General features: G+C 41.4%; 1 protein-coding gene across 15 annotated transcripts in view; it reads right to left on the bottom strand.

Annotated features, from left to right (window-relative positions):
* PARN (poly(A)-specific ribonuclease) overlaps positions 1-20,422 on the bottom strand; it is a 177,438-nt gene that overhangs the window by 128,719 nt on the left and 28,297 nt on the right. For 10 of the 15 annotated variants that reach the window (XR_014072950.1, XR_014072949.1, XM_081556349.1 and 7 more), the window contains 6 exons: positions 16,135-16,212; positions 11,628-11,671; positions 10,456-10,498; positions 9,700-9,775; positions 7,401-7,511; positions 7,023-7,092 (listed from right to left, as the gene is read on the bottom strand). Coding sequence is in view for 13 of the 15 variants with exons in the window: in XM_081556349.1 (XP_081412475.1) it covers positions 7,023-7,092; positions 7,401-7,511; positions 9,700-9,775; positions 10,456-10,498; positions 11,628-11,671; positions 16,135-16,212 (422 nt within the window). In the remaining 2 variants the exon portion in view is untranslated. The remainder of the gene's footprint in view (positions 1-7,022; positions 7,093-7,400; positions 7,512-9,699; positions 9,776-10,455; positions 10,499-11,627; positions 11,672-16,134; positions 16,213-20,422) is intronic. The other 5 variants (XM_081556352.1, XM_081556354.1, XM_081556346.1 and 2 more) reach the window with 1 other exon arrangement.

The raw sequence follows: 20,422 nt of genomic DNA, 5'->3' as shown, positions 1-20,422 counted from the left end.
CTCAAGAAGAAACAGCTCACAAAAAGACAAATTCATAGATAGAAAACCAGGTGAGACGTTTACCTGGGGCTGAGGGGAGCAGGGGATGGGGAGTTACTGCCCAATGACCACAGAGCTTGTTTGGGGTGAGGAAAAAGTTCTGGAAACAGACAGTGGTGACAGCTACACAACACTGTGGATGTACTTACCGCCACTGAATTGTATGCTTAAAAATCATTAAAATGGCAAATTGTTATGTTACATATAGTTTACCATAATTTTTTAAAAAATGCATAATGTCATATACCCCAAACCACTGAACTGTACACTTTAAATGGGTGAATTGCATGGTGTGCACATTTATATCCCAATAAAGCTGTTAAAAAAAACAAAAAGAAACTTTCAAAGGGTCACTTAGTAAATGCTACTTCTTTACTTTCCTCTCCCAATAAAAATCTACAACTAGAAATGCTGCCCAGCCCAAATAATGAGATATGACCATATGCCTCAAGGGGGAAAATAAAAAGCAAAAAAGACAAACATGCAAATCTTCCTGAGCACCACTGAGTTACAAGCACACTTTATCCTCCTCTCCCTCTTTTTTCTGATCAAGGCTCATAACTGAATACAAAGCCCACCTTACAGGAGGCGTACAGTACTAAAGATATGATTATATGGTATTTTCTTTAAAAATAAAAAGCTCTCCATTTGTTCCCAGCATTTGGTCAACAGAAGCACGTCTTCAAAGTATAAATGTCCCCAAAGCAGTGACAAGCTGACTGAGGCCTACGACATGTCAGGCACTCTTCGCATTTTATATACCTTCTCCCATGGCACGCTGATGCCAACCCTATCCAAGGGGTACCATCGTTCTCAACTGCAGATGAGGAAGCTGAGGTATGCAGAGGGTAACTTGCTCAAGGGGAACCAGGTATAAGGAGCAGGGCTGGGATTCAAATTCAGGTACCTGATCCCAGGGACCACAACTGCTCTCTACTACACAGTACCCTGAAGTGAAGCAGTTCTACTGGAGAAATTAACCAAATGATTTTCACACATGAAACGTATATGGAAACCCATTATGTTGAGCACTGTGACACTCACAGGTAGGCCTTTTCAACAGCACAAACTGTGTTGCACCTCTCGCTTATGTTGTAAAGCTGGAAAGCTCTTGAGGGAAATTACTCTAACACTTAAAACAATGGACTCATGGGCTTCCCTGGTGGCTCAGTGGTAAAGAATCCACCTTCCAATGCAGGAGATGAGGGTTCCATCCCTGATCCGGGAAGATGCCACATGCCGCGGAGCAACTAAACCCATGCACCACAACTACTGAGCCTGTGCTCGAGAGCCTGGAAGCCACCAACTACTGAGCCCACAGGCCACAGCTACTAAGCCTGAGCACCCTAGAGCCCACACTCCACAACAAGAGAAGCCACTGCAAAGAGAAGCCCAAGCACTGCAACCAGAGTAGCCCCCACACACCCAAACTAGAAGAGCCAGAGCAGGAACGAAGGGCACAGCCAAAAATTAACAAATTAAATTATTTTTTTAAAAAAAGAACCACAATGGACTTAATTGATACCCAAGCTTAGCAGGATCTCAGTAAAGACATATTGCTCCATCACCCAGGATGCTAAAACCTGACGGCAATTGCTGGGTGGCTTCCCAGGCGGCACATTAGTAAAGAATCCACCTGCCAATGTAGGAGATGCAAGAGACTTGGGTTTGATCTCTGAGTCAGGAAGATCCACTGGAGGAGGAATTGGCAACCTCCTCCAGTATTCTTGCCTGGAAACTTCCATGGGCAGAGGAGCCTGGTGGGCTACAGTCAATGGGGTGACGAAGAGTTGGACATATGCCAACTCAGTCTGAGCGACTGAGCACACACGCAGGACAGACTGGCCTTGCCTTCTTGTTGCTCCAGCACCTTCTACTCCTCTGTATGAGAAGGGGCAGGCAGGACAGGAGAAGGTAAGGTGAGGGCTACCCTGCAGGGGCGCAGGTACTGCTCTCATGAAAGACAAGCAGGGTCTGCACTTTCAGATACATGGGTCACCCAGTGAACGACATGGTTCAACATGAAGGGTGGCTGCTGGTAACTGAGACAGTAAGCGTGGTTCTGTCCAGCACCAGCGAAAGGAGGTTCTGCATGGATCTGAGTATTTTGTTTTTCTACAACCCTTCAGTTTAAAAAATTTCTCTGATGTTAAAGGTGAAGCACAGGCATATTAGCAGGAAGAACTTACTGCCCGCACACGATTGCTCTCCATGGAGGAACAGGGAGAAGACATCAGTGAGCTTTATCTCAGGTGCCATAATCATTCCTCCTACTCACCACTTATCATTGCTTTGTGTACCTATACAACCTTCCATAAATTGCTGGATTCATCTGCATAACAAAACTTTCTAAAATGCTTCGAATCAAAGCAATCTTGCTTCTATTATGTACCAATCTGACATACTTCATTGTCCTCTGATTTTTCCTAAGCAAACACTAAAAGGTGAGTACAGGAAAAGTGGATGCTTCATATTTGCTCCAGTTTTAAATCGGCACTTCAATCCATTTTCTTCTCTATCATGAAAACTAAAAACATAAAAACACATGCTGCTACCATACCTACTGTTTTGAATTTCCCAGCATGTCAAATTCTCTTGTACTTCAGGAAAGAAAAATAATAGACCCTGGCCACCTACTAAGTATGAGGAACTATCAAAGTCCTCTTGCATCTCATGTGACTTTTATAACTTACATGGGAGGGGGGTAGTTCCAGTCCTGTTTTTACAGAGGAGGAAATGAATTGTCTTATCTTCAGCTTAGATGGAACACATGGCCCTGTCATCCTAGGAAGACTCCTGTTGAAATTCAGAACACTGCGGGACTTCCCTGGTAGTCCGGTGGTTAAGAATCTGCCTTTCAATGCAGGCAGTGTGAGTTCGATCCCTGGTCCGGAGGCTAAGATCCCACATGCCTCATCACCAAAAAGCCAGAACATAAACCACAGAAGCAATACTGTAACAAATTCAATAGAGACTTTTAAAAAAATCATTAAAAAAAAAAATTCAGAACATCTGTTCCAAGCATGAGGCAGCTGTCCTATATAGTAAAGTGCAGGCACTTCTTCCTTTTTAATCCCACTACTTAGAGATTGGCCAAAATAAGATACGGGCTCATTTCCTTCCTCCTTCTAAGAACTGAGGAAAATAGAAAATAACCTTTCCCCAAAACCCTTCATAAAAGGTTATCTATTAATACAAGAGAGCTCAAAGTGTCTTGCAGAAACAGATGGCTGTTAATAAAACATAACACTAAAGTCTGATTATGTGCTTTCTGTCGTGCAATAAAAAGTATAAGCAAAGAGTATTTTTAGCTCCTTCCAGGCCTAAAAGGATTTGACCAAAGGATCTTCTCTAAGTCTGGTTTTCTATGCATTGATGAAAACTGACCAAGGTCATAAAAGAAGGTAAACCATTTCCTGAGCAGAGAGCCCACAACATACAGGAAGAGCACGCTGCACACAGCCTGTCATTAGCAGTGGTCTCATTCCGATTTCCACTGCTCAGTAATCTTAGGACTTTCATTCTGAGTCCAAAAAGGAAGGGAGAAACATTCGAGGTGCCCAGGAAAGGAAAGAGACAAATGGAACCCTGCAAAGTCCTACTGGGACGTTTCCCTGGACAATCTGGGCTTAGAAAGTGCCCTGTACTACACTCCATCTCTGCAATCTGCTCAAGCACCAACTGTCTTGGGATCTTCTCAATAGCTGACTCGGTAAAGCTTCCCCAAAAGGCACACCTAATTCAGTCAGATGCTAATTTAAAATAATGCAGAAATAGGCTGGGTTTATCTTCACTCAAGGTTTACTTTTTAAACATAAATCTTGTGAGAGCAGAGCAAAGTATTATTTGCACGTGTAAGTCATCTCATGTCCACCCAAATTCGTATTAGGGCTATGCATGTTTGGTTAAGCTTACAATGAGAAAAGCCAGGTGCCAAAAAGAAGGCTGTGTGCCAAAGAATTGATGCTTTCAAACTGCGGTGCTGGAGAAGACTCTTTAGAAGAATCTAAATTTTTCTGAGGGTTTATTTGTTTTTGCTGTTGTTCAGTCACTAAGTCAGCAAGGAGATCAAACCAGTCAACTCTAAAGGAAATCAACCCTGAATATTCACTGGAAGGACTGAAGCTAAAGCTGAAGCTCCAATACTTTGGCCACTTGATGCAAAGAGCCAACTCACTGGAAAAGACTGATGCTGGGAAAGATTGACGGCAGGAGGAAAAGAGGGTGACAGAGGATGAGATGGTTGGATGGCATCACCGACTCAGTGGATACGAGTTTGAGCAAACTCTGGGAGATAACGAAGTACAAGAAAGCTAGGCATGCTGTGCTCCATGGGGTTGCAAACAGTCCAACATGACTTAGTGACTGAACAACAACAAAAACAAATAAACCCTCAGAAAAATTTAGATTCTTCTAAAATCAACCGCTTGAGATAATGCTGATAACAATTGTTGGACGTCTTTTTACAAGAGCAATCTTGAAGAAAAGTAACAAAATCAAGGTTTAATATCATAAATGAAACCTGCATTTAAGTAAGAATGAGGTCAATATTGGCTTCCCAGGTGGTGCAGTGGTGAAGAACACACATGCTGATGCAGGAGATGCGTGTTTGATCCCTGGGTCGGGAAGATCCACTGGAGGAGGAAATGGAACCCCACTCTAGTATTCTTGCCTGGGAAATCCTATGGACAGAGAAGCCTGGTGGGCTACAGTCAAAGGGGTCACAAAGAGTTGGACACGTCTGAGCAACTGAACACACATCCACACACAACATCAAAAGAAACCGCTTTTCTCACTTTCTTAACAGGTTCAGAATGGGTGGCTCTACTTAACCAAGCTAGTCCAATATAGAATAAAAATAGTCCTTATTTTGCACTTTAAATCCTGCTAGAATCTTTTTTCCCTTCAAAGATAAAGAAACAATTCTTCCTTCACAGATAGGAAAAAAAAGAGAAAAAATCAAATCGGGCAAGAATTTTCAGTGCAATATCACAGGAGGATTCCTAAACCTCAACTATTTTTGGTATGCATCTAGGTTTTAGCAAAAATATAATCTGAATGGACACCAGCCCCATTTTAAAGTGAAGTTATGTGTTTACTGCCCAGTTCTTCTGAGTAATATCTTTGCACATAATTAGCAATACTAAATTAATCTAGAAATATATAAAGTCTTATTTAAACTTTTAAAGGGCTTCCCTTGTGGCTCAGCTGGTAAAGAATCCTCCTGCAATGCAGGAGACCTGGCTTCGATCCTTGGGTTGGGAGGATCCCCTGGAGAAGGGAATACCTACCCACTCCAGTATTCTGATCTGGAGAATTCCATGGACTGTATAGTCCATGAGGTCGCAAAAAGTCGGACACGACTGAGCAACTTTCACTTCACTTAAACTTCTAAACCAAAGCCTACTTTGACTGCTCTTCATTTTGGCCACACAGATGACTGATAAACAAGAGACAGCCTCTATCTACCCCCATTTGCAACCATCACCTGACTTTATTAGGAGCTGATTTTAGTGCAGAAGCAGGATTGTTGTTTTAAATATTTAAATGGGAGTAAACATCTCCCCAGTTGCAAAATACTGCTGAATGACAAACTTAACATCACGTGCATAAAAATCCCAGAAAGGCCACAATCCAAATGTATTGAGTGTCACTCGCAGGTTCCATGGCTGATGCCATAAGTGGTCCTAAGATTTACAAAGATAAACACTGCCCCCAATTTAGAGTTGATGGGTTAGAAAATCCCGTTTTGAACCGGATAGATAGCAAGAACTCAACTGGCGGCAGAATTAATTTTCCACGCAGAAAAATTCAACTTAATTTTCAATATACACTACACTGTTACCCAGTCCTCTTTGAAAGATTTTTTTTTTTGAAGTGAAATATGTTTCTGAAAAGTCAAACACATTTACCTCTGAACTTCCACAGAAAAGAACAAAGATTTAAAGAGGAAGAAGCCACACCACAGGATGACAGAATTCACTAACTCAGACTACACAAATTCCAAACCAGTAGGAATCCAGATGTTTGGAATTAACTTCTGACTCTGCAGCATGGCACCTATGAACAAGCACTGTGATACCAGAATTTATACAGACTCTGGAAGAGACGGCATTCTTACTCGGGAAGGTACTGATAGACATGTAAAATGCTGCATATAATATAAGGAAATGATGTCACCAAGCCGACACTGAAATGGCTCTCTCAGAAGTGGCGAGTGATGTGGGCTGCCCACTTCTGTCTGGCTCATCTAAACCTCCCAGAACCAGCCCTGTGAAGAGAGCCGGGATAGAGACGAAGGCTTAGGGCCCTGGCACAAAGCCATGCTGTGGCCGGCTTGATGATAACATTCACAACTTCAGTCTCAACTGTGCCAAGAAAGCACCAGCCTCACTGTGAAGTAATAGTCTAGAGATTCTTTGGAAACACTCTGAAAGTAGACATTTCCCTATAATCACACTGACTTCCTCCAACGGTGAAGGTGCAACTTCACCGGATCCATTCAGATGAGGGCTCAGGATGCAATGACCATCAAAACTGATCCACAGGTTATCCTAGAATTCATTTGTGTAACCAATATCTTCTTAGAAAGGACATTATTTAATTAGACAATAATGCAAGCATGAAGAATAATCTCACTCGTAAAGCCTGTTGGGGTTAAGTTAGGTCTGACTGGGTACCCAGACACATACACAGAGTCTCCCTCATGGGTCATTTAAATTCTGAAGCCACCAGTCCTTTGTCTTGGAAAAGACGTGCTACCTTTCGTAATGTTTTCTTTCTTCTTTTTTTTAGCCAATATATTGAATATTCTTTTCGAAAAGGTCAATTTCTATTTTTCAAAAAACATCTGAGTCACCAGAGGTGAGAAATATCTTATTTAAAAATGCCCAAGAACTCCCAGTCACCCCTCACTGACATCCCAGATACTGGGCTCTTCCACCAGGAGAGGATGCTGGGGCACTGGAACTCTGATTACTTACTTGTTAAAAAAAGGTTCGATGAGTTTTGATCTGGCAGATACATGACTCTTTGGAGGACTAAGAAAAGAACCTAATGAAGACAAGAAGCAGAATATCACATACAGTCAAGGAAAAACAAAGCCTGAAAAAAAATATCTTGAAATCAACAATATGGTTCTGCAAGGGTAAAATAAGTGCTCCTATGGACCAAGTACCACAACACCAGGTAAGCGTTTGATGGTTCTTCCTGTGTACTCCCCACCTCCCACCCAACTCCCTCTCCCTCCTCCCTCAAAACCCTCCCACTTCCTACTGGGCGAGTGGATCCTAGGCAAAGGGTAGACAGGGAACATGCCCTCTGGACCATGGTGTGTTGACAGAGACAGGTACAGTGTATACCTAGGTAGTTGGCCATGGAGATGAAACACAGTCCTGTGATATAAGCATCATAGCCTGCCTCGTGGAGCTGTTCAGAAGCCGTGTCATAACTTGGAAAGCCTTCTGCACTTTCTAAAGAGAAAAAAGAAAACACAGTCTTCCCAAGGTCGTCACAAATCACAAAGACTGTTAAGCATGCTGCCCTGCCAAATCCAGATGTCTGTGCGGCAGAAACACCCTAAATAAGCAGAAAGAAAGATATCTCCTTCTTAATTCTCTCCACACAAGACCTTGAGATAACAGAGTCACTGAAAATGAGGGCTTTGGTCTAGACTAGAGAAGTGTCTTGGTTACGTTATCAAAGACTCAGCCGCAGGCCTCCCAACTACATGCTGGTGGATGCTATTTACAACCATGCATAACTCACTCTGTGACCATGATTCCTCTCCTGATTGGGACGCAAGGGGTATTTCAGAGCAGTGGTCCCCAATCTTTTTGGCACCAGGGACTGGTTTCATGAAAAACAGATTTTCCATGGGGGCGGGGGTGGTTTGGGGATGATTCAGGCATATTACATTTATTGTGCACTTTATTTCTATTATTATTAAATCAGCTCCACCCCAGGTCATCAGGCATTAATTAGATCCCGGAGGTTGGGGACCTCAGAGCAATGGCTAAGAGCACGGCCCTCGGCGTCCACTGTCTGAGTTTGAATTTTTGCTCCATCACTTAGTTGCTACGTGATCTTGGGCACATTGCCCCTCTGGGCCTCCACCATGGTAGAAGGGCGATGACAATCAGAGCTCCCCCGTTACACTTTTGTGAGGATCAAATGAGCTCAAGTAAGTAAAGCTCTCACGCCGTGTTTGGTACATGGTAAACACTCTGTAATTGTTATCTGACAATACTCCAGCTCACCCTCCTCAAAACCCAAAGACTCCCATCAAGGTTGGCAGCTCAAGTCAGTAGTGTCCTTCACTATGTCTCCGAGCTCACAGATAAAAAGATGGAAAGCACAACCAAGTTCAAAAACAGATCAGAATTTGCTGTAACACTGCCCCTGCAACATGGCACTTCTTCACGAGAGAGACCATTTTATGACATGCCTCTCTGGTCACGATATTCACAGATGCTGAGAGAATGAGGTTTACTGAACCTGCTTTAGACTAAACTCTCCTTATTGGAATATTATATGGTAATAATGGGATAAAACTGTAACTCATAAATAGTTCTTTCCTAGAACCATTTTGTAAGTGAGTATCAAAAAGGTTACAACAGAATCAAAAGCATGAGTGGAAATTAACAATGAAAAGGCTATAATTGTTTTTATATCAATACAATGTTCTTTAAGCAAGAATTCTTTAACCTCAGTAAGTATCGAATATTAGATTTTAAGCTTAAAAAAAAAAGTCTTTTAACATGATAGCCAACTAAGTCATGACCTCTACTCTACCACCAGCTGAAACATTTATTTCCAAAATCAATTATTTCCATTATACTGTCCATTATATTGTTAGAGGAAAGGTCTAGGTTTTCTCCCCCTACCCTTTTCTTAATTCCTTTTTTGGACTACTCCAGAAAGGGAAGCAAGTAACTGTCATCTTGGCTGCTTTAGTACCTTCCATGGTCAATTTCTGAGCCATCAGTCCTGTTCTCAATTTCTCAGGAAGTTTGCAGGCTACATCTAATGGGATGTTAGTTATGATACCAGTAGCATGACTGAGGCCAAGAGGAACCAAGGAAGTAACCAACACCTGAAGGGTTCACCAAACACATGGGTGAGACCATGGCCAGATATGACAAACATTTCCACCCCTGAGAAACATCTCTCCCTTCTCTGGTTTTCCTCACCACTGCTGTCCAGTGCCTAAGCTACCTCTGAAGGAGGCAGAGGTGGAGCCCCTTCCTTCCTCATCTGTAAACCCAGTTCTTGGGCTTTCCTGAGACAAAAAGTATATTTTCACTCTACCCCTGACAATTAATCATCAGCTCTTTGTCTTCACTTAAACCAAAAGGAAGACACATAAAGTCTGGGGACAATTCCAAGCATTAAGAAACAAAAAGCCCTGAAGATTCCATTGCTCAACTTTTCAATGAACAGGCTACCCAAAAATATCCGTGCAAAATAGAGGTAGGCTTAGAAGACCATCTTTATTCAGAAAACAGCAACTCAACCAAAGGTATGAGCAAGTTAATTCAACCAAAATTTATAAATGTACAATATATGTAGTTTCTAGAATAGTTTTACCTTTCTTCTATAATAGACATCCATAATTATCATTGAGAGTATGGAGCTTTCTGGGATCATTTATATTCTTACCAACTTTAGGAGGGTTGAAAGGTGTTTCTTTTAACCGCTTTTCCAATTCTGCGAGGGATGTGTTGTTAATGATATCCTGCAAACCAGGAAACATAGGGAGGAGCTGTCATCATCTCAGAGCAACATCAGAGATTCACGGAGAACCAGGACCAAAAAAAAAAAAGTATCTAGTACTGCCCCCTTGTGTTCCTTAAAGAAACACAGGAGTCCTGCTTTTCAACACCACAAGTTTAATTTCCACCATATGGGAAGTACAGCCATATGAAAAGTTTTTACAGATGTGTTAAGTATCTACAGACCTTTGGCCACAAAGCTATATAATGTTCTGGCATTCATTTCACCCAGCCATATAAAGTCACTTCAGAAAGAAGCAAATAATTATATTTTTACCTGAATTCTCTTGATTAGACTATATATCCAAAATATGTAAAATAAGGAAAAGGAATGAGTGTATGCATCTGTAATCTATTCAGAAATTCATTATATGTTTTAACATTAAAAATTTACATTCAGAAGGAAATAACCCCCACAATTCCACTACCCAAAGACAACTGCTATTCACATTTTGATGTATTTATTTCTAGTCTTTCCTCAATTTCTTTTTTATCTTTTTTGTTTTGTCAGAGAACAAAAGGCGGGTAGGGGGAAGGTGTATTGGAAAATGACATAAATTGACCAGAATTCTAAAGCTGTTAGCAGCAATCCAGAAAATTTCAAACTATCATTTATCAACAATAGTTCTGATTTTTAAAATACCTTAAAAGGTTGTGTGCTGGCCATCAATTTTGTATCCAAGAGCCTAAAAACAGAAGAATTTTTTAAAAAGGTAAACAAAATGGATAGCGATGTTCAAAATGTATTTTACTCCAATGAATAACAGTGGACGGCCGAGTTAGGCACATCAGTCATCTGCACCTCCACTACGTCAGACTGAGGACAAGGTCCCCTCATCACAAGGCTGCGGGGAAGCCCACATCCAGAGCACAAGTTCTAGAGGGCATGGGCTTACACTGACATCAGGGGTAAGTCAAATATCCTCATGTGTTTGCACGTGGTTCAAACACTGCTGCAGGCCTGATGCTCCCAAGCTCTTATCATCTCCTACCACTACCCAGACCTGCACAATATAATATCTTGGAGGGTCAAAAACTGCATTTGCAGTTCTCACTATTCTGCTTCAGAGATTGCAGTACTAGAAAAAAGAGAGAGAGAGACACACACACACACACACACACACACTCATATGAAAATACTATTTCCTCTCATATAAATATGAGTACTGCAGATAAGTGGACAGAAATAGTCTGACTGAAAGAGCTACTGCTCCAAGTCCTCTGCAGACAGGTCCTCAGATGTAGACTCTTGCTCTGAGGGCTCCATGTGGCTGACGTGGGATCTATCAGAACACACCATACTAACCATGGACAATACCAACAGGCTAAGGCACTGACAAAGTTGAGAAAAAGGAGTTCTCTAGCCAGACAGTTTTTGACCGACAACAGAATACTCTCAACATATCCAGCTCCATCCAACTATATATTCAATCGTCTTCAATATTCAACTGAATACCCTCAACTGGATGCTTCACTGTGACAAGGTTCATCCAACAGACAAGACAGACAAGCACCAACTCAAGCAGACCTCACAGGTCCCTCAGACAGTGGGAGGCAGGATGAGAAAAAAAGCAGCTGCTGTCCATTTTCACCCTTGGGTCAAATTCTGATTTTTAAATTTTAACAACAAACATCATCATCATTTGTAAAAGCAAACCATCAGCAAGGTGGAGCTATTAAGCCATTTTCCAACTTATGCAAACTGAATTCTCACCATGATCTAATGGTTTTAATAAATTATTGTATACCTATTTGTAATTATGGATGCCCTGATGGCTGTTTTAAATCAAAGGCAAATCCTCAAAGAAAGCTTACCTGGGGAAAACACACGTTGTCATCTCCTTAAATTCATTTAAGTCCTAAAAAACAAGAACGTGACTTGTTATGATTTTACTGGTATATTTGCAATATTTAAAACAACTATTACAAGTCCCATGGTTCTCTTCTCAAACCATAATACCAACACAGGCCCTTGAAGCTAAACTGTCAGGCTCATTTCTCACTAACATCTAAAAATCTTGGCAATTCCTCACTGATTGGGAATCATATGACCTGATAATAAAATTCTGCATAAGCAAAATAGATATATGAGCATTTTATGGCTGAAACAGAAGAGTTTGGGGGGAAAAGGTTTCTATTATATGTAGAAAACTATCAGTAATACTTCTATTACACAACTCATTGTAATAGTGAGACATGTAGAATTATTTAAATAAAATGGTTCACAGTTATCTTGTGTTAAAGCATAATGGAAAAGAATATGAAAAGGAATATTTATGTATAACTGAGCCACTTTGCGGCACAGCAGAAATTAACACAACACTACAAATCAACTATACTTCAATAAAATTTTTAAAAAAATAAAGTGGTTCATGCAGGAAATGGACATACTGTAAATTGGGTCATACTTTTAATGGAAACACCATTGAAATATTGGTTAAAATGGCCACTAAAACACAGACTTTCCAATACACATGATTCTTGCTTTAACTACTCAGAAAATTGCTTAAGTGGCACCAATAGCAAATGCCTAAATTAGACAATTCATTTCCCAAGTTTATTTGATCAGGAAGTCTAGAGCTGGAATGAGATTGCTCTCATTTTGAATTAACTTATTTATATACATAATTGCCATACTGCACTGCCTACTCATACTCCTGACCCACTGTGACTACAGTTCTCTTCAGCGTTATTCATGCTTCACAGGAAACTGCCATTTCCCATTAGCTTTTCGAGCCTGTAAATACAGACTGTATTTAGCTAGCTTGAAGCATTTACCAGCTTTTCAATGGCTATCATGAAATTAATGAACAACACACGAATAAGCGGTTTCAGTGCTAAGTCAAACAAAAAGACAATAAAGACTGTAATCTCTCAGTACCATTAGAAAGCCTCACAAGCAAGAAAAAATTAGAATGATGGCCACTTCCAGGGCCAGCATATAGTAGGGTTCTAGATCAATGCCTTCTAAAAGGTCATGCTGAATGAAGTAGCAAGACTTTTAAGAAGAGACTCTTCCCCTACAAACCTGCCCCAAAATATAGATTCTTTAGTGCACTTTTAAATACAACATTTGGTAACAGTGTATGTAAAAGTTCTCTATCATTTTAATTAGGCTTTTTCCTTTACTGTCATCACTTCTTCCAAAGGTGGATAGAAGAAAACCATTTTCTCCTTCTGACAATGACAGAACACAAAGAAGTTACATAACATACTTGGGCCTTAGTAATAAGGCAAGGGATAAAACCACTTACCCTAACCCACCTTCTACTTTGCAATAAATCATATGCTCTTGCCAGTAGAATTTGATTGAAAACTAGCTACATGCAGGATAACATTTATTAAGTCCTTACATACAAAGCGCTATGCTAGGCATTTAGACACAGACAATAAAAAGGTCACATTCCTTGTCCAAGGAGGGAATCACTTAGAAAGAAAAGCGGAATAAGATGTAAAGGCAAAATTTATGCAACAGAAGAGATACATGGTTCTCTGGCAGTTCAGAGAAAGGAAAGATTACTCCTTGGGCAAGGCAGCAGGAAGGGAAAAGGTGTACACCCAAAGAGGCATACACTGGACCTGGGTAAGATGGGTAAAGCCGTAAATAGCAAACACTGAGAAAAGCCAGAGAAAATTCAAGTTGAAGGATTTCATATACCAAAAACTACAGACATGCAAAAGCACACAATGTTTTCAAGGGGGAGAAAAAATGAGCCAGTCTGGCTGGGAGGAAGGACAAAAATGGGTCCAGACTACACAAGAAGGTTGGGCCAGATCACAGAAGGCTTGATAATGCCAGGCTAAAAAGAATCAACTGTATAGAAAAACAAAGAACATGGGATTAACTCAGAATTTAACTCAGGGTCAGTGATGTGGATAGAGCCATACATCAGGAGATTACAAAGCTGACACAGTCGGAAGACACTCATTTGTTGAATCAGTATTTAATGCCTGTTACAAGCCAAGCTCTGTTTGGTGTTTAAAACACCTATAAACACAGCATTAAATACACTTTCCTTACAGATAACTTCACTGCTCTGAAGGTCAAAAAGCCGTGAGAGAGGCTACTGCTGCTGCTAAGTCACTTCAGTCGTGTCCAACTCTGTGCGACCCCATAGACGGAAGCCCACCAGGCCCCCCGTCCCTGGGATTCTCCAGGCAAGAACACTGGAGTGGGTTGCCATTTCCTTCCCCAATGCATGAAAGAGAAAAGTGAAAGTGAAGTCGCTCAGTCGTGTCCGACTCTTAGCGACCCCATGGACTGCAGCCCATCAGGCTCCTCTGTCCATGGGACTTTCCAGACAAGAGTACTGGAGTGGGGTGCCACTGCCTTCTCCGAGAGAGGCTACTACTATTCAGTCAATAAGGAGCGATGGATCTGAAATTAACATTAGCTCTTTAGATTTACACAATGCAAATTCACACCCATCATGCTTGTTTTGAGACTCATAACTGTGATGGCTTTGAGTCCCTGAGGATGATGCAGTTTTTATGAAAATCAAGGACAATCTTAAGGCTGCAGAAATAGGACCAGGCTTCCCAACAGACCTGCTGTATTCAGTGTTGGAATTTTCCAAGAAAAGTAATCAAGATGCTGAAGGAACGACGCATTGTAAGAAACGTGAAGTGACTGAGGCTTTGCAGATGTAGAAATGACACTGAACTCTAAAGTAGGTATTATCCAATCCAGAAGCCATAAAAGGTGAATCTGGTGGTATATGCAGGCACAGACATAGAAAATGGATTTGTGGACAGGGCGGGGGAAGGAGAGGGTAGGACGAATTGAGTAGCGCTGACATATATACACTACCATGTGTAAAACAGCTAGCTAGTGGGAAGCTGCTGTATAACACAGGGAGCCCAGCCTGGTGCTCTGAGATGACCTAGAGGGATAGGGTGGGGGGAAGGAAGGGAGGCTCAAGAGGGAGGGGAGATATAAATATATATAATTACGGCTGATTCAAGTTGTTGTACGGCAGAAACCAACACAATATTGTAAAGCAATTATCTGGTGGTACAATAGTTTAAAGCAGAGGCTGGAAAACCATGGCCTGCAGGCCAAATCCAGCCTATCACCTATTTTTAAATAAAATTTTTCTGGGACAAAGTCATAGCCATTTGTTGACACACTGCATTCTACCGCAGTTTTCAGGTGACAATGACAGTGTTGAGAGTCCTGACAAAGACTGTTCAGCCTGGAAAGCCCCAAATATTTTACTATCTGACCCTTTATAGAAAAAGTTTGCCAGCCTCTGTTTAAAGGATGGGCTAAAGGTTAAAGTGAGACAGGGAATCCTGCCTGGAGTTTGCTAACTTCAGATGAGGAAAAAGGCTACTTGCTACTTGAAATGGAAAGAATCCAGATGTGAGAGACAGCCTGGAGACAAAACTGCCAGGATTTTGTAACTGGCCAGATTTGGGGGACAGAGGAAGAGCCAAAACAGATGTTAAAAACCATGTTGGTGACTGGGCATCATTTACAGTAAAGCAATCAGGAGAAAGAACAGTTTGGAGACAGAAGGAGAGAAAGTTTATGTTAAGTTGCACACCCTGTTTGCAACACATGAATTTTAAACCCCACTCATTCTGAAAGCTACCCAGGTAGAGACATTCCGGGTCAGCATTGACCCGGATCTGAGGAGAGATCCCAGCTGGAGAGGAAGATGTCAATATCTTCAGCTTAAGTCCTAGAAGGTGGGTGAGATCACTAAAGGACAGAAAATATGGGGAGAAAATGAAGGAGCGACATGGCAGTGATGAGAGGCAGTAAGATGAGGCCCCAGGCAGTCAGGGAGAGAAGAGGAGGAGACAGAGAGAAGCCCTTCTCCTAGACCTTGTGCTTTGGTACACTGAGATAGCATGGCTCCAAGAGTCCAAAAATACCAAGGTCCACAGAGAATCTAAGGGAAGCAGCCTCGCAAGAGGTAACCAAGACTTTCACACAACCTGATCCAGTCTACAGACCTCTAGCACCACTACCCACTCCCACCTGCCCCCCGACCCCGGCCACCACCACTTCAATGCCCTGCTATGGCTCATGTTGGCAGTATCAAACCTGAAGACCACATCTGCGGCTCAGCAACCCCTGCTCAGCACTAACTGAGCAAACAAACGACCAGCATCAAGACGAAACAAATGTTTAACCTCACTCCAGCAATGGCAGGCATCTGAAGATCCTTTAAAATCTCTTCAAAAACATTCAACCAAGTTCAGGAGACTGTCCCTCTGGGACAGCGTGGCAGACAGGGAACGGCACCCCACGGAGAACACTTTCTCAGTGTTGAAGACGAGAATTTTTAACACAGGCTGACAAGTCACTCACCGCGGGCAGAGGGCAGTAGAACTGATGAACCGTGTGCATGACATCCAAGAGCATGTTGTGTCCAATGACAAGCTTTCCCTGAAAAAAGTCAAGGTTAGGAAAGACTCCTTGGTACAAAATTGTATCAGGGCTTTTTATTGAAGAGCTCAAAAAACTAACAGAAAATGCTAAGTATCTTGAAATGTATGGCTTGGTTCCATGAGGATTTTGTACTAAACTTACTTTTTGACACTAAGGGGGAAAAAATGCATAAAGATATACAAATAAAGAAATTTGGGCTGGCTTCATTCCTCTTCTGGTGTAAAATCCAGAATGCGAAGTAAAATCTCCAAATGACTTTGATTTCATTGATCTTTTTCTCTGACTTTATTCATCTTCTACCCAAAAGAATCAGAAGCAGTAAAATTTTTATTAACACAAGAATCAGAAGTAGTAAAATTTTTATTAAAGAGCTCAAAAAAGTAACTGAAAGTGCTAGATACCGTGAACTGTCAAATAATTTGTGAACAAACTCCGAATATCTATTTCAGAAATGTATTCTTCCAAACAACTCCCTTATTTTCAAAAGATACCCTCATAACAATGCTAAAAGGTGAAAATGACAAACTTTATTAAGTAGAACGAGTTTTCATTTCCTTCATCATGTATGTCAAATTCCACAGGGCTTGTTCTGAAATATTGTTGCCAATGAAATTCACTGCTCTTCAACCAACAAGGTGCAATAAACTAATCCATTTTGATAAAAATTAAACTGCAAAAATGGAACATCAACTTAGATTTAGCTAGCCAGGTAACAGCATTTTTAACATAAAGCATCCGAGGCTTTTCGCTACGTCCCAGTGGACCTTCAGAGCAACACTCCTTGACTCACAAAGCTAAACATAATTCTCTGAAATAAATAATTCTATACAAAGTCTCCCAAATACAACAGACGAGCTATCCTCTCAGCTCAGTGTGTAGGCCATTCTGAATATCTACACAATGCTAAGATACCAAGTATTGATTGAAACCACAGAGAAGGAAGGAATCCAAAATGGAAACCCTAAAAGATAAACCTAACTGTACTATAAATGAAGCCCTCGACCATACTGAAGGAGGTTGGGAAGAACAGAACTAATATCAACACAGCAGATAACAAGAACTGCAATTCCCAGTGTTGGAGGGAAAACAGTTACAAATAAGAAAAGAGAGTAGGTTAAAAGTAAGCCCTGTGGTATTGGACTAGAATCTGTCGTATATCAGTATAAATGAATTTTTAAAAATATGCATATAAGTCAGACATGGAAATTTCAATGTGTATATACATGCATGGTTACACACGTGTATCACTCTTAGCTCTGTGCATTTAAGTCAGACATGGAAATATCAATGTGTGTATACATGCATGGTTACACACATGTATCATTCTTAGCTCTGTGCATTTAAGTCAGACACGGAAATATCAACGTGTGTATACATGCATGGTTACACACATGCATCATTCTTAGCTCTGTGCAGGGAAGGGAACTAGAAGAGGTAACATCACAGCAGGAGCCCAGCACCAGAACTTGATTTCTAAAAGGAACCAGGGCTCCTTGGAGAAGTCATTGATTCTAGAGCTGAGGAAGGGAAAATACAAGATGAATGTGGAATATCTTGTGATGTCAGAAAGTAAGGAGGTGCTCAGAAAAGGAAGGGGCTTGTTCCAGGGAAGCCAGCCTGAAGAAGCGCCAATGACCCATGTGGTACCATCCAAGCAACAAAATAAATGATAAGAACACTAGATTAAAATCTGTAGAGGGATTTCCCTCATGGTCCGATGGTTAGGAATCCACCTGTCAATGCAGGGGACATGGTTCAATCACTGGTCTAGGAAGACCCCACAGGTTGTGGGGCAACTAAGCCTGTGTGCCACAGCTACTGAAGCCTGCATGCTCTAGGGCCCATGCTCCACACAAGAGAAGCTACTGCAACGAGAAGCCCATGCACTGCAACTAGAGAAAAGTAGCCCCTGCTCCGCTGCAACTAAAGCCCACATATGGCAATGAAGACTCAGCACAGCCAAAAATAAATAAATAAATAATGTTTTAAAATTAAGAAATAAATCTACACAATGGGGACTTTCCTGGTGGTCAAGTGGTTAAGAATCCACCTCCAATGCAGGGGATGCAGGTTCAATCTCTAATCAGGGAACTAAGATTCCACTTGCCTTGGAGCAACTCACCCCACAAGCCCCAACTACTAAGCCTGTGCGCCACAACTAGAGAGCCTGCACGCTGCAACTAAGACCTGATGTAGCCAAATAAATAAATAAATTGTTTAAAGATATGTAGAATGAAGTAAATTTCTCTGAGTCAAAAAAAAAACAAAAGGGGAGCAGGGGCAGCTCTTCCTTCTAGAAGATTTCCAGAAACAAATGGATAAAGAAAGGGAAACACAAACTTGCCACTAGAATAGCACAGTAATGATGGCTGCAGGCAAGATCCACTGACAGATGCTATGTCACTGGCAAAAGCTTGAGAAAAAAACAGGATTTTCAGCATCTCAAAATATCTCCACCAATATATTTATTAACCACAAAAGGGAGAACAGTAGCTCTACAGTGCATAAACCCAGCAGACACCACCTGAACCGACTGATGGGGGTCAAGGTCATGAACCATCATTTCTGTGGTATGCCTGCCAAAACTGTGTCTTCAATCCAACGTGAGAAAAAATGAGACAAATCCAAACCAAGGTGCACCTGACACAATTACAATCAATACTCTTTAAAGACATCAAGGTTATAAAAGACAAAGTAAACTACAGACTGCAGAAGACTAAGGAGAAACGACAAGTAAACACAATGTGGGAACCTAGATAGAACCGTGAATAGAAAAAGGACTTAGAGGAAAAACAAGTTAAATTCAAGTTAGCTCATAATATTGTACCAATGCTAATTTCATGGTTCTGCAACTGTATGGTTATACATGATAGTGATATTAGGTGTCAGTAGGTGACAGGTGTATAGAAATCCTGTACCAGTTTTGCAACTTTTCTGTGGGTGAAAAATTAATACGAATTTTTTTAAAACTAGAGAAAACAGATTCGTTACTAAGAGTGACAGGGAAAGAACCTGGTCTCATACAGAGTGTTTACTTGTTCACTGGCTATACAGAGCTCAACTATGTTAGTAGTTTTAAAGTACATGACTTAAATTTTAAATGTCTGGATCACTAATAAACAGGGATAAATTTTTATCACGGTATGTTCTGTGACGTGTACTACGAATGGTCCACAACATGCTATGAATCATTCTGTAGAAGAGGGACCACAGAGAGGAAAAATAGAGGAATAGCTGGCTAAGGGATCTGAATTGTTTGTACAAGGCAAACAAATGCCCCCATCTTGGAAAAGCCCTCTAAACCATCATGCTGGTTATGGGAGTTCAAAGCCAACTGCTGCCCCACATCTGCTTCAGGGACAGCTTCAGTCAAATCCACCACTGCTCTGAAGACGGCTGGTTAAGTGTGTATAATGTAAGCAAACAGGACCAGAAACTCGTGTGTGTGTGTGTGTGTGTGTGTGTGTGTGTGTGTCTGTCTGTCTGTCTGTCTCTCGGTCGTGTCCAACTCTTTGTGACCTCATAGACTGTAGCCCACCAGGCTCCTCTGTCCATGGAATATACCAGGCAAGAACACTGGAGTGGGTTGCCATTCCCTTCTCCAAGAGATCTTTCTAACCCAAGGATCAAACCCGAGTCTCTTGCATTACAGGCAGATTCTTTACCACTGAGCCACCAGGGAAGCCCTCTCTGCTTCTCTGGATACACGCAATCTTGTTGCTGTTGCTCAGTCGTGTCCCAACTCTTTGGACTGTAGCACATCCTGTCCCTCACCATCTTGCAGAGTTTACCCAAGTTATTGTCCACTGAATCAGTGATGCCATCTGACCATCTTATCCTCTGTCACCCTGTTCTCCTTCTGCCTTAAATCTTTCCCAGCATCAGGGTCTTTTCCAATGAGTCGGCTCTTCACATCAGGTGGCCCAAGTTTTGGAGCTTCAGTTTCTGCATCAGTCTTTCCAATGAATATTCAGGGCTGATTTCCTTTAGATTAGGACTGACTGCTTTGATCTCCTTGCAGTCCAAGGGACTCTCAAGAGCCTTCTCCAACACCACAATTCAAAAGCATGAATTCTTCAGTGCTCATCCTTTTTTATGGTCCAACTCTTACATCCATACATGACTACTGGAAAAACCATAACTTGGAGTATGTGGATCTTTGTTGGCAAAGTGATGTCTCTGCTTTTTAATACGCTATCTAGGTTTG

The sequence above is a fragment of the Giraffa tippelskirchi genome, chromosome 13 (assembly GCF_054371585.1).
Source record: "Giraffa tippelskirchi isolate mGirTip1 chromosome 13, T2T-mGirTip1v1.2.pri, whole genome shotgun sequence".
Lineage (NCBI taxonomy): Eukaryota > Metazoa > Chordata > Mammalia > Artiodactyla > Giraffidae > Giraffa > Giraffa tippelskirchi.
Note: the sequence above shows the minus strand (reverse complement) of the source record. Positions and strands in the feature narration are given on the sequence as shown.